The sequence below is a fragment of the Phocoena phocoena genome, chromosome 7 (genome assembly GCF_963924675.1).
Source record: "Phocoena phocoena chromosome 7, mPhoPho1.1, whole genome shotgun sequence".
Taxonomy (NCBI): Eukaryota; Metazoa; Chordata; class Mammalia; order Artiodactyla; family Phocoenidae; genus Phocoena; species Phocoena phocoena.
In genome coordinates, this window is record NC_089225.1 from 59,522,632 (window position 1) to 59,536,641 (window position 14,010).

The 14,010-nt window shown below is 33.9% G+C and overlaps 1 protein-coding gene across 1 annotated transcript in view; it reads left to right on the forward strand.

Moving 5' to 3' along the window:
* The window catches only part of AGPS (alkylglycerone phosphate synthase), a 135,731-nt gene that overhangs the window by 67,077 nt on the left and 54,644 nt on the right, over positions 1 to 14,010 (forward strand). Inside the window, exon 11 of the mRNA XM_065880596.1 lies at positions 11,129 to 11,256. Coding sequence (XP_065736668.1) covers positions 11,129 to 11,256 — 128 coding nt within the window. The remainder of the gene's footprint in view (positions 1 to 11,128; positions 11,257 to 14,010) is intronic.

Genomic DNA, 14,010 nt, shown 5'->3' on the forward strand with positions numbered 1-14,010 from the left:
ATTATTTTGGAACTTCTTGTATTAGTGCATCATCCAAGAGTTAACTGAAAGAATATAACTTTTTCCAGTCAGATGTCAAATTGAATAACAAATAGGCATTAAAACTGATAATTATTAATTTTACTATTGGTATATACATAGTTGGAGTCAACTCTGTAAATTATCTTTTCAAGTAGCTACATCAAACATTTTTTTTCTACCATCAATTAGCGTTTAAAAAATTCTGGTTGCTAGGTACTGTGCTGGCACACCCAAGGACACAGGTAATAATTGACCATTAAAATTGAATAAGATAAATTCTATGATAGAAGTAAATGAAGGAGAAATACAGACAAAAGTCATGTTGATGGGTGCTTAGGAAGACTTCCGCAGAGGGGTTGTGCCTAAAGTGGTCCTTCAAGGATGATAATGAGAAAATAATTCTAGGCAGAGTTGAGGGAATAAGGTGGGGAGGGAGTTGCTCTACACAGAGAACTAACTGCATGTGAACAGGCTTAAAAGTGAGAAAGAGTTGTGTCTGCCTCGTGAAGGTGCCAGTTTTCAGTGTGACTGGAACTTAAGATTTAATTGTAGAGTGGAGTTGACAGCAGGTCAGGGTGTGGAGCAGTAAGGGTTACAGGGATGGCTGGAGAGATAATTTGGTCTTTTATCCCTTTTATAATAGTTTGAACTTTATCCAAAAGACTGGACTACCTCCTTCAGTAGTAAATTATTGTACGAATTTAAGGAAGGCAAACTCATTGTTATAATAAAGTAAGCAAAGAAATACAGTTTATTAGAAACATGTACAAGGGTAAGTTACTATATTTAAATGAGATTTTATTATAAATATCCATGCAAAATGCCATCCTGATTTAAGAGCATGAACCTTGAAATCTTTCAGATCTGGATTTCAATCCTGGTTTTACCACTTATATTTCTGTGACTGTGTAAATTAGGTAGTTCTCTATGCCCAATGTCCTCAGCTGTAAAATGGGGATAATAAAAGTATCTATATTCAAAAGCTTTTTGAGAGGGTCAAACGAAATTATGCTAAACAGTTTATAAGCACGTAGTAAGTCCTCAACAAATGTTAAACCGTTGTGGCTGTTTATTATTTTGGCATCAGTGATCTTTATAAGTATATTTATGGTCCCTAATCCCCATTTCTGTATGTATGTGGATATAGAGTAATCTTAATATAGGCCAGGAGACAGCATGACTGAGAGAGTAAATTTATGTGAAATCATATTCTTTTATAATATGTATTTTCTCTGCTGTTTTGAACTATCTAAATAATAACCTCCTGCCTTAAATATGAATCATAAACTTTTCCTTGAGATTTAGAAAATACTTTCTTTTGCTATAGTTAAATCATTTGACGACAACCTTGAAAGCATCACCATTATAAAAAAACCTATTTTCCCCCATCCTGCTAAGTTCCACATGTGGTTAGCCAAGTTAAGTTTAATGTTTTTATATTGTTTTGTGTTATGAATTTTTCATAATGATTATTTTGACAAGCAGGTTCCTCCCGTTTTAGATGTTATAGTATCATGATGAATTAATGAAAACCGTAATAAATAAAGCATTTGAAATGTTTTATATTCTTTTCCTGTATGTGGAATTTACTAGTAACTTATAATGATTTGCTCTTTTATTTGAAAAATGGCTAAAAGTACGGTTTTTTTTTAACTCGTTACCCACCCTTGTTTTAGCCTTTGCTCTAAAATGAAATAGATGAAAAGCTTACTATCAGTCCTTCTGTGTAGTTTTACTTCATCTTTTGGTTAAATAAAGCTCATCCTTTAGATTCCTCAGGAAAGGCACATTCGTATATCCCATGAGTTCTGGAATGTTCTAAACTACTTTTCTATGACCTTGATACCTGCAGGACAGCTTGAGTGGCTTTAATATTCATGGGTCACACTTTTTTTCCTTGTTTTTTGAAAATACTATTCCACTGTTGCTTTGGTTTTGTATGTTGTTTTAAAGAAATCTAATGCCAATTCTCTTTACTTTTTGCCTGGAGGCAGTGAGGATTTTTTTTTCTTTATCATTAAAGTTTACTTTTACAACTGAGAGTTGATTTTTGTGGGTCATTTTGCTCTGGTCAGTGGACCCTTTCTCTGTGTATATGCTGGTCTTCTTTTATTTCTGTAAAGTTTTTCTTTGGATTGTAGAGTTAAATATTAGGGTGTTGGATTCTGTTCCCCCTGCTGTTTTGATTTTTCTTCTTCAGGGACACCAGTTATACATTTGTCTGACTTTCTTTGCTTATTTTTCATTTCATCCATGATTTCTCTTTTTTCTCAACTTCTTTATTTTATTTTAATTCTCTTGGTTACTTTCTGGCTTTTCTTCAATGCCCTGTATTAAGTTTTCATTTGAATCTATTCTCTCTTCTCCTTTGGATACCTTGTAACCCAGCCTTCATTTTTTTTTAATGTTTTGTTGTTCTATTTCTTCCCTGAGTTTGGTCATCGTTTATTTCATTTTATCTTGTTTTTTGTCCATTTATGTTTTTACTGTTTATGTTTCTAATTCAGCTATTTTTTCATATCCCCAAATGCTTGTTTGACAGTGTTTAATTGAGTTTGAAATGCTGTGTTTACAGTTTTCTTCAGGATCATGGTTGGTTTTGTGGGGGATACTTTTCATCAGCAGAAAAGCTATTATTTCCATTTTCTGATGTTTTGCAGTAGTTTTGTATGGATTTGGTCTGCTTTTTTCTGTGCCTGTTATTACTTGGAAAGGGTTCCTAGTTTGAGAGTGTTCTGTTCTGTCACTTCTACCCTCTTTTGTGCTATTTGCTTTATAGATGGTGGTGTTTTTGGTGGGAGAAGCCATGGCATGTCCTGTTTCTCTTTCATTTCTATCAGATCTTTAATTTTCCTCCTAATTTTATTCTTTCCCTCCACTGCCTTGTCTCCGAGGAGTACCACACTCCTATAATTTGATGCTTCTTTGAAGATACTTCCCTTACTTCTCCAAGGGTGTCATTTCTGGTTACTTCCATTTTCAAACCCCTCCTCATAGCCAGGGTTATGGATTACCAAGTCTTATACAGTATTTGGAGTTTATTGTTGCACTTTTGCTTTCCGCGGTTGATTTTGTCTCTGCTTACTTTAAGTCCTCTGCTACCCTCTACTCTTTCTTAGGGAGTCTTCTAAACGCCCCCCGCCCTTACTCACTTTCTGCCCTTATAAGCTTGTAGCAGCTGGAAGGCTGTAGAAGGTCTGTTGGAGTTTTTTATTTTTATCTCTACTTATGGGTAATTAGAAAGTCATAGTGTTTTCTTGTCTCCTTTTAATACTAAAGTGTATGTCCTGTGTGGTTTTATTTGTTTTCCTTGTTGATTTTCATGTTTGAGGGGAGGAGGGTAGAGGGAGAGGGAAGATTCAGAATCAAATGATTACCTTTCTTCTCAGTCCTGAGGTCACCTGAACGTATATTTTCAAATTATGAAAGATTTTATTTACGTCAAGCAAATACTTGCATTTTGTATTAGCTAGTAGTTGAAGCTTTCAGTTTTCTTAAGAACACTATATTTGAAATTATAAAACAGAAAATTCTAAAATTTACAGTAACATATTTTTATTGAAACAGAAAGTAAATGACATATAAGCCTCTATGATGTCACATTGCCATGGAGTTGTTTACAAGCAATTATATAAAGTGGATATAAAATATTGGTATAATGTGCATATAATCAAGTGATAAGTAATCTAAGTAGTTTTATGTCACTCCACTGACATAAAATTCCCAGAGCAAAAGAATCAATAAATGTAATAAAGCCCAACAGAAGTGAGCCTTTCAATGAAGTGAATTTAGATGTAAACATTTATGGTTAGATTAATTTGAATATAAATCTGGATGGAAGAAATGCCTTGTGCCTGACTGCATTTGGGACTTGGATGGAGTTTTCTTTTACAGTGGGGACCCCCCCAACCCCTAACCCCTGCTGCAGAACTCATAGCTGGATAGTTGCACAGACTTGCCTTGGTCATTTCATTAACCTTGCAACAATGCAAAGTCTCATTTTACTAATTTTTATTTTTTAACCTTACTTATAGTGTTATGGTGGGTTTTACCACTTTAGAATGTATGCTATACGTATGAGGCAATATGGGTGTACAGAAATTTAAGGCATGGTCACTTCTTACTAGTACCTTAGAATTTGGATGTAGAATTAGAATTTTAAGGAAAGTTTGCCAATGTTTTATACATATATATTTTTAAATAAACTTTTTGAGTAAGTAATTACATGTACAAAGTTAAAATATGTACATACATGTACAAAATTCAAAAGGTACAAAAGATGTATAGGGAAAAATCTGCCTTCTATCCCTGTCTTTTAGGCATCTCCCTTGCCCAGAGTAAACACTCTTGCTATTTATAAGCGTATATGTATGTGTTTTTAAAAACACAAATGGGAGTTTACTACTCTTTGATTTATACATAATTTTATAATGCTCACTTCAAATCATCACATTTAGAACCACTTCATTCTTTTTGGCAGCTACCTGATGTTCCATTGGTATGTACTCTGTTCTATTTAAGCAGACCCTCATTGATTGGCTTTTAAATGGTTTCTGATTTTTTCTTTGGATTATATTTAGGTTATATTATATGTGGTAATTTATAGAAATATTTTCAAATGGCTTTATTTCTGAGATGTAAAGAAATATTTCACAAAAAGTCAGGAACTTGGAGTTTAATTTTATTTATTTTTTATTATTTTTTTAAAATTATTTTCAAATTTACTTATTTATTTTTGGCTGCATTGGTTCTTCCTTGCTGTGCGTGGGCTTTCTCTAGTTACGGTGAGTGGGGGCTGCTCTTCGTTGTGGTGCGCGGGCTTCTCCTTGCGGTGGCTTCTCTTGTTGTGGAGCACGGGCTCTAGGCACGCAGGCTTCAGTAGTTGTGGCACATGGGCTCAGTAGTTGTGGCTCGTGGGCTCTAGAGCACAGGCTTAGTATTTGGGGCACGCGGGCTTAGTTGCTCCTTGGCATGTGGGATCTTCCTGGACCAGGGCTCGAACCCTTGTCCGCTGCCTTGGCAGGCAGATTCTTAACCACTGTGCCACCAGGGAAGTCCCTGGAGTTTAATTTTAAATAGAGAAATTTTCCTGTCTAAAATCAAGGCTTATACTAACCTTCTTTTCACAGTTTTCCCGCTTGAGTTTATTTATTTATTTACTTTTTTATTGGAGAAAAATTGTTTTACGGTGTTGTGTTAGTTTCTGCTGTACAATGAAGTGAATCAGCTATATGTATACATGTATCCCCTCCCTCTTGGACCTCCCTCCTACCCCAACCCCCAACTTTCTTTTCCTTAATGAATTTCAACCTGGTGACTTTTGAGTTTGAACAAATATTTATTAAAGTTTTCTGTACTCTGCGGAGAGATTAGAATAAATAGAAAAGATGATTCATGCCTTTAGGAGCTATGCCTGACAAATTTCAGTTTGTTTGTAGAAACAACTTTCAGCATGAGGTGTTAATTCTAAGACTACCAGGACCTTCGAAAAATGTTGAAAAGAGTAGAAAAAATTACAAATAAGCTTAGGGATGGCATCAGTATAGTGGCAGAAGAATTAGCAACTTTAAAAATTAAAGTGATACTACTTGTCTTGGTAAGAAAGAATAGGTGTAATAGATAATTCTGTGTTGGTGGATGAGAAGGCAGCATAGTCTGTCAGCCTTATGCCTCTTTCTGGCAAAGGTTTAGAGTTCATTTAGACTCTTTCTGTAGCCTAAGATACCTGTCTCTAAAAATACCCCTATTTCTAAAATGTATGGCTCATAGCTCCTTGTTTAAGAAGATAACTCTGAAGTTTCCTTTGTTTTATTGAGATATAATTTACATACCATAAAATTCACCTGTTTAAAATGTATCCCTTAGAAAGGATAGTTCCTAGGGTTATTGTTTGAGATTTTTTGTGAGCTTAGGAGGGGTCCTCCCCACTGTTCCCCCCTACCCTAGTTTTATTGAGCAATAATTGACATACATCCCTGTATAAATTTAAGGTGTACAGCATCATGGTTTGATTTACATATATTGTGAAATGATTACCACAATAGGTTTAGTTAACATCCATCATCTCATATAGATACAATAAAAAAAATTATTCTTGTGATGAGAACTCTGAGGATCTACTCTCTTAACAACTTTCTTGTATATCATACAGCAGCGTTAACAGTAGTCATCATATTGTACATTACATCCCTGATACTTATTTATCTTATAACTGAAAGTTTGTACCTTTTGACCACCTTCCTCCCCCTACCCTCTGCCTTTGGTAACCACAAATCTGATGTCTTTTTCTGTGAGTTTGGTGTATTTTTATTGTTTGTTTATTTTTATTAGATTCCACATAAAATTGAAATCATATAATACGTGTCTTCCTCTATCTGACTTATTTAACTTACGTAATGCCTTCAAGGTCTATCCATGTTGTCACAAATGGAGGGATTTCCTCATTTTTTTTTTATGCCTGAATAATACTCCATTGTATATATATATATATATATATATATATATATATATATATATATATATACCACAACTTCTTTATCCATTCATTCATTGATGAACACTTAGGTTATTTCTGTGGTTGGCTGTTGTAAATAATGCTGCTATGAACATGGGGGGCTGCAAATACCTTTTTGAGTTAGTGTTTTTGTTTCTTTCAGATATATTCCCAGAAGTGGAATTGCTGGATCATATGGTAGTTTCATGTTTAATTTTTTTAGGAACCTTCATACTGTTTTCCATAGTGGCTGCACCAATTTATAATCCTACCAACAGTGCACAAGGGTTCCCTTTTCTCCATATCCATGCCAGTGTTTGTTATTTCTTATCTTTTTGATAATGGCCATTCTGGAAGGTGTGAGGTGATATCTCTTTGTGGTTTCAATTTGCCTTCCCCTAGTGATGTTGAACATCTTTCCATGTACCTGTTGGCCATTTGTGTATCTTCTTTGGAAAAATGTCTACTCAGGTCCTTTGCCTGTTTTTTTAATTGAATTATTTCTTTTTTGCTATTGAGTTGTATGAGTTCTTTATATATTTTAGATATTAACTTCTTATCACATAAATAGTTTGCATATATTTTTTCCAATTCTGTAGGTTGTCTTTTCACTTTGTTTATGGTTTCTTTTGCTGTGCAGAAAGAATCTTTTTAGTTTGATGTAGTCCCACTTGTTTTTTATTTTGTTGCTTGTGCTTTAGGTGTGATTTCCAAAAAATCATTACCAATACATATGTCAGGGAGCTTTTCCCCTATGTTTTCTTCTGGGAGCTTCATGGTTTCAGATCTTACATACAAGCCTTTAAACATTTGAGTTAATTTTTTTGAGTGGTGTAAGATAGGTGTCAGGTTTCATTCTTTTACATGTCAATGTCCTGTTTTCCCAGCACCATTTATTAAAGAGACTGTGTTTTCTCCTTTAAGTACTATCAGCTCCTTTGTCAAATATTATATGACTGTATATGCTTGGGTTTATTTCTGGGCTCTTGATTCTGTTCCATTGATCTGTTTGTTTTTATTCCAGTACCATACTCTTTACTATAGCTTTAGAGTATAGCTTGAGATCAGTAAGTGTGATGCCTCCTGCTTTGTTCTTCTTTCTCAGAATTTCTTTGGCTATTTGGAGTCTTTTGTGGTTCCATATAAGTTTTAGGAGTGATTTTGTTTGTTTTTCTGTAAAAAATGCCATTGGAATCTTGATGGGAATTGCATTGAGTCTGTAGATGTCTTTTGGTAGTACTGACATTTTAGCAATACTAATTTTTTCAACCCATGAATGAACACAGGATACCTTACCATTTACTTGTGTCTTCTTCAATTTTTTTTTTTTTTTTTTTGCCGTAGGCGGCCTCTCAGTATTGTGGCCTCTCCCGTTGCGGAGCACAGGCTCCGGACACGCAGGCTTAGCGGCCATGGCTCACGGCCTAGCCGCTCCGCGGCGTGTGGGATCTTCCCGGACCGGGGCCGAACCCATGACCCCTGCATCGGCAGGCGGACTCTCAACCACTGCACCACCAGGGAAGACCCAATTTTTTTTTTTTTTTTCAATCAGTGCCCTAGTTTTCAGAGTAGAGATATTTTACCTCCCTGGTTAAATTTATTCCTAAGTATTTTATTGCTTTTGATGCTCTTGTAAATGGGATTAATTTCTTTATCTCTCGTTCAGAAAATTCACTGTTAATGTATAGAAATGCTTCTGATTTTTGTATGTTAATTTTGTATCCTGCAACTGTACTGAATTTGCTGATTAGTTTGAATAGTTTTTTGGTTGACTCTTTAGGGTTTTCTGTACAGTTGTTCTTCAGTATCTGCAGGGGATTGCTTCCAGAAACCCCTGCAGATAACAGAATTTGCAGATTTATCTCTTATATAAAATGGCATGGTATAGCCAGCCATATATAAAATCATGTCGTCTACAAATAGAGACAGTTTTACTTCTTCCTTTCCAGTTTTTATGTCTTTTATGTTTTTCTCTTGCCTGGTCGCTGTACCTAGGACTTCCAGTATCCCCAGGTTTCTACCAGGCAAACCAGGCCTGCAATTTTGCCTATATCTCCAATAAATTGATCTATGTCTTCCCGATTACCTTTTACCACATCCTCCACTGTTTTCAAGAGTATTCTTGAAACCTCTTGAACTTCTTCATGCTCTGCTGTAAATAATCTTCGAAAAAAAGATTGGGAGCTGTGTTACGGCTTATTTCTTCCTCTGGCAAAATCTCTGAGCTAAGGCTGTGGAGATGGGTATGGGGACAGTGGCATGTTTTTCTCTGAGGACACCCTTACTTTAGAAACTAAGTGCTGGGGAGAAGGAGGAAGGAAAGTAGGTTTGGTTTGCTTCTCCTGGCAAGATACCAGCCCTTTACAAGCCAGGGCAAAGGGTTGGGACCATAGGCTTAGTGCATCACTCAAAGTAGAGTCTCTGTCCCACCAATTTAGGCTGGGTGCAAGAAGTGAGCCCCTCCTCACCTCTTAGCTGCCCTTGCCTAGAACTTAGTTTCAGGAAAGGTAGCTGAGGTAGAGTGTTACATGGAACAGGGTCAAAGGTTTTTTGAAATTAAGAAAGTTCGTGTATCTATCCAAAAGAAAGGAAGACATATCCACATACAAACTTTTACACCTATATTTGTAGTAGCATTATTCATAGTAGCGAAAATATGGAAACCTGTGGAACTTTCAGCCTCACCCCCTGACCTCTAGGGAGGGGAGGGGAGAGGAGAGGAGAGGAGAGGAGAGGAGAGGAGCAGCTGGAAGTTGAATTAGTCACCCATATCTGTGGTTTAGTCATCATGCCTGTGTAATGAAGCCTCCATAAAAATCCCTAAATTATGAGTTTCAGAGGACTACTGGGTTGGTAAACACATGGAAGTGCTGGGAGGGTGGTGTATCTGGAGAGGGCTTGGGAACTCTGCACCTTTTCCCCCATACTTTGTTCTGTGCATCTCTTCTGTTTGATTGTTCCTGAGTTGTTTCCTTTTATAACAAGCTGGTAATTGAGTTTAAAAAAAAAAAAAAAAGTAGAAACCCAAATGTCCATACCGTACAATGGAATAATATCCAGCAATTAAAAGGAATGAAGTACTTAGTGCATGCTACGACATGGATGAACCTTGAAAACATGTAAATGAAAGTAGCCAGTCACAAAAGGCCACATATTGTAAGATTCTATTTATATGAAATGCTCGGAATAGGCAAATTTCTGGAGAGAAAGTATACTGGTGTTTGTCTAGGGCTGAGGTGTGTGTGGGGAAAATGGGTATGGGATTTATTTTTGGGGGTGATGAAAATGTTGTAAACTTAGATAGTAGTGATAGTTGCATATATCTGTAAATAGTTTAAAGCCATTGAATTTTACATTTTAAATAGGTGAATTTTATTGTCTGTGAATTATATCTCAATAAAGATGCTAAAATAAAAGAGAAAGTCTAGTCACTCTTACTGTCTTTTAAAATGTACAAGATATATCTATCTTTTTATTCAAATATTAGTCAGGCCAACTTTGCAGAGCTTTTGTGATTTTACAAATCATAATAGGGTTGTATTTGCTATCTAAGTAGGAAATCATTTGTATATGTGACAAACATATTGTGATATAATGTAGTTTACTCTTTGTGGACTCATAGTTTTTAATCTTCTACAGTATTATATATTAACATTTTACTTTAGGTATATTATAAATTTATTGGAAGCATTGATTTTTGTGATACTTTAACTTATTTCTAGTATTGTAATTAAGTTCTATAATTTCGTATTTCCCTTTCATTCTTTTTTTCATGATTCTAAGAAAATTTACTTAATAGTATTAATAATAATTCATATCATTTGTACATTAGAAAGCACTGATTTTGAAAGCTTGGGTTCTTGAATGCAATTATTTTTAACTATGTCTCTTCAAATATTTTAGCATAGCTATTTAGATCATGTAGTTATATTTAACTTGCATTTTTCCTCTCTGATTTGTCCTCCACTCCTCCATGTAATAAACAAAAGGACATTTGTTTCATTGATGGTCCTCTTCTGTTAGCTATTTATAACTATTTTGTCTCTGAAATATGTTTTTTTTTTCTTCTAAGGGCATCTTAATATTGCCTTTATCTTTTCTTTGTATGAATTCTTAGGAAAAAAGACAAAGTGTAATAGTCTCTCTAATTTCTTCTGTCAACTTAAATTCTCATAGAAAATTAGATTCTTTTTGCCCCAATAAATTGTTGTCATAGTAAAAATAGGTTCAACTATCAAAATATACTTTTGTTTGAATGCATATGAGATATAAAAACCTGTTGTTTTTCAGATTTAAATTTTAATAAGTTGTAATACTTTAAAAACTATTTAAAATTAACCTCTTTGGAGAAAGGTTACCTTAAAAATGTTTTAAAATATTTATACATAACTAAGAAAAATGTATTCCAAAAAAACTTTTTTTAGAAATTATAAAATTTGCTTAGATGTTTTTCTAGAAGGACTTGAGTAGCCATTATTCCCCACATAGAATAGATTAAATAGATTTAAATATGATTAATAGAATAAATTAGTAGAATAAATAGATAAAGTAGATTTAAATATGATATAGAAAATTGGCATGTGATATATTGGATTATTCCCCCTTCTTTTTCAGGAACTCTTGGTGTGATAACAGAAGCTACAATAAAAATCAGACCAATCCCTGAATACCAAAAGTATGGCTCAGTAGCTTTCCCTAATTTTGAACGAGGAGTAGCCTGTTTAAGAGAAATTGCAAAACAGGTAAAAACAAAAACAAAAACCCACCCATATATATTTATATTTTAAAAATTCTGCTGCATAGTTGATTTTGATATGTCACATATAATCTTCATATTTAGTTGTGTTATATTTGTGATTTTTACCCAGTTCTATATGAAAAGGTAATGTTGTAAAATCATCCCTTTAAGTTCAGTTGCTATTTCTTTGAGTAATTATACATCTATTTCTTGGTTTAAAGAATGCTGTACAATTTTAAGACAAGGTAAGGTATGTACCTGAGTTGATGGCTTCAAATGTCTCTGCCTTGATTGAATGTTTTCTTAAGTTATTTTTGGGTAAGATATTTTGTGATTAATTGCAGTAATATTTCATTTTTCTTAAGATATTTATTGAAATTAAAATAATTGGCTGAATATTAATGGCCCCGAAATACAGAAATTAAATATAAGTAATCAAACTTTATCAGTTCTTAGAATGTGCTGCTACTAGGCCTTACTTGTTTTTTAATATTTCCTTAGCTATATCTTAAAGTAAGTAATATAATATAGTATAACATAATACAAGATATTTAGATATAAGCTAAGAAGAATTCCCACTTTCCCTTTCTTTAAAAAAAAGGATATATTGTCAAGGGTTTTAAAAAGACTAAATAATGCCAAGTAATTTTATTTCTTCGTTAGTTGTGTGTATCAGTGTGGGAGTTCTTGCGTTTCTTTAGACATTTGGTTCATTGTTTAAACTATAATGGTTTGTGAAAAAATTCTTATTTCAACATTTTCCAGCAGGGAGGAAGTCAAGGGAATATACTCCAGCGTCTCTCTTCTTGCTTTCTCCAAACTCAGAGTTCTTTAATACTTCCCATCAGCTATACCCAATTTGAATCTTGAGTGCAAGGGAGCTTTCTGATGTGACCCATATAGGTCAGCTTCTGGGTATTCAGAGTAGGGTGGAGGGAGGATCTGATAAGGAAAAAGAGTGGTATCTAGCAAGTACTCCGTTTCATTGCGGACTTTGTAAGATACTGAGTCTTATCTTCATACCATTCCAAGAGAACCAAACCACTATTAATGTTTTAAAAATATATAAAATGAGTAAAAAAAAATGTTATATTTACCATTTCCAGTGCTCTTTATTCCATACACTCAGTTTTGCCTTCTGAGACACTCATTCTTTCTTACAGTTTCTCACTTTTAAGAAGTCCAACTATATGATCACCTAATCTAACAGTTGAGAAGGGTAATTTTTATAATTTCCAAGTAGCTTCAGTTACTTATCCTTAGATTGCTTTTTCCCCTCATCAAGATTTAGTCATAGGCTCCTTAATCTTGGTTGTCTTACTCCTAGGTAAAGGGAAGAGTTTTAAAAGACACGTATAGTCATGGAATGAACATTCTTGAACTTGTGGCAGGTTACTTTGGTGGTGTTAACGCAGAAGTGATGTTGAAATCCTTAAGAGCTCCTAATTCACTTGAACTTTGAGGATATTATGTTATGGTTGAGGAGCTAGTATTATGCTATGTTTGCTAAAATAACGAGATGGCAGTAATATTTAAAAGTAGAATTATTGAATAAAGGAGTGGAGATAAGTTTTAGATGTAAATATTTGAGCACCGAGCAGTAAAGTTCACGTGTGTTCTGATAACTTGTTGCTAAACCCTTCCATCACTTAAAGGCCAAGGAAGTAACTTCAAATTTAAGATACCTCAGGTATTAAGAAACAAAAGAAGTACTTGAAGAGCCTTATGGTTTTGCCTGTGAATTCATTCCTAGAAGAATGGGAAACTAGGGTTTTTTTTGTTCTTTTTAAGAAAATAACCATAAATTCACCAATTAAAAATCAAAATAAAAGCAAATATTTTCCATAAATAGATATTTTCTGATTAATTTCAAATCTTCCTTAATGAGATATTTTTTATTCTAGTGTTTTCAATTTGTATTGTAGTTCATTCTTTGTGTTAACTACTTTTATTTTTATTTGTTTTTCATCTTTGTCAAGCTTGACTATACCCCTCCAAGAAAAGCTTTATTATTAAAGATACAGTTTATATTGTCCCTCTTGTTCAAGTTTTGAATGGCATGTTTTTAGTTGACCATTATTGCCTCCATTTTTTTTATGGCAAAATAAACATGAATGCCAAATTAGATTTTTAAAATAATTACAGAATTTATAAAACTAGTCTGATTTGTATTTTTAATAGAAGATCTTAATGAGTACACACTCAGTCTATCTCGGCCAACTCTGCCCCTTCACAATACCTCCCCTCTGTTGAACACAGATTTAGTAGACTTGTTAAAAAGTGTTGTTATATGATCTTTGGAATAGAAGTAGACATATTTTATGCTTTCCTGAGTGCTCCATCTGCTTTTCCGCATTAAAAATACTCACATGTAAATCTGTCTTAGGTTTCATTAATGAGAAATGGTGTACAAATGTCAAAATCCTTAATTTATAATTTCACTAAAATTGGAAATATTGAATTTAAACATAAATAGTTGGTACAATTTGTTGCAGTTTTTGTTACAATTTAATATGCTCCTGATAGAAAGTAACAGATAAGAGCTACTTGTGATAATGAAAGGCAGGTGGTAACATTTTTCTTCATCTTTGCATAAATCAGTAAAAGTTTTTTTAAAAATTCTTTGTATATTTACAATATGACCATAATCTAAATTCACTACACAAAACTATATTGAATATATATATCTTGGGATAAATAAAGGTGATGATTGATAGAAAGTGCCACCCTGTGGTTTAAAACCAGGTCAAAAAGAAAG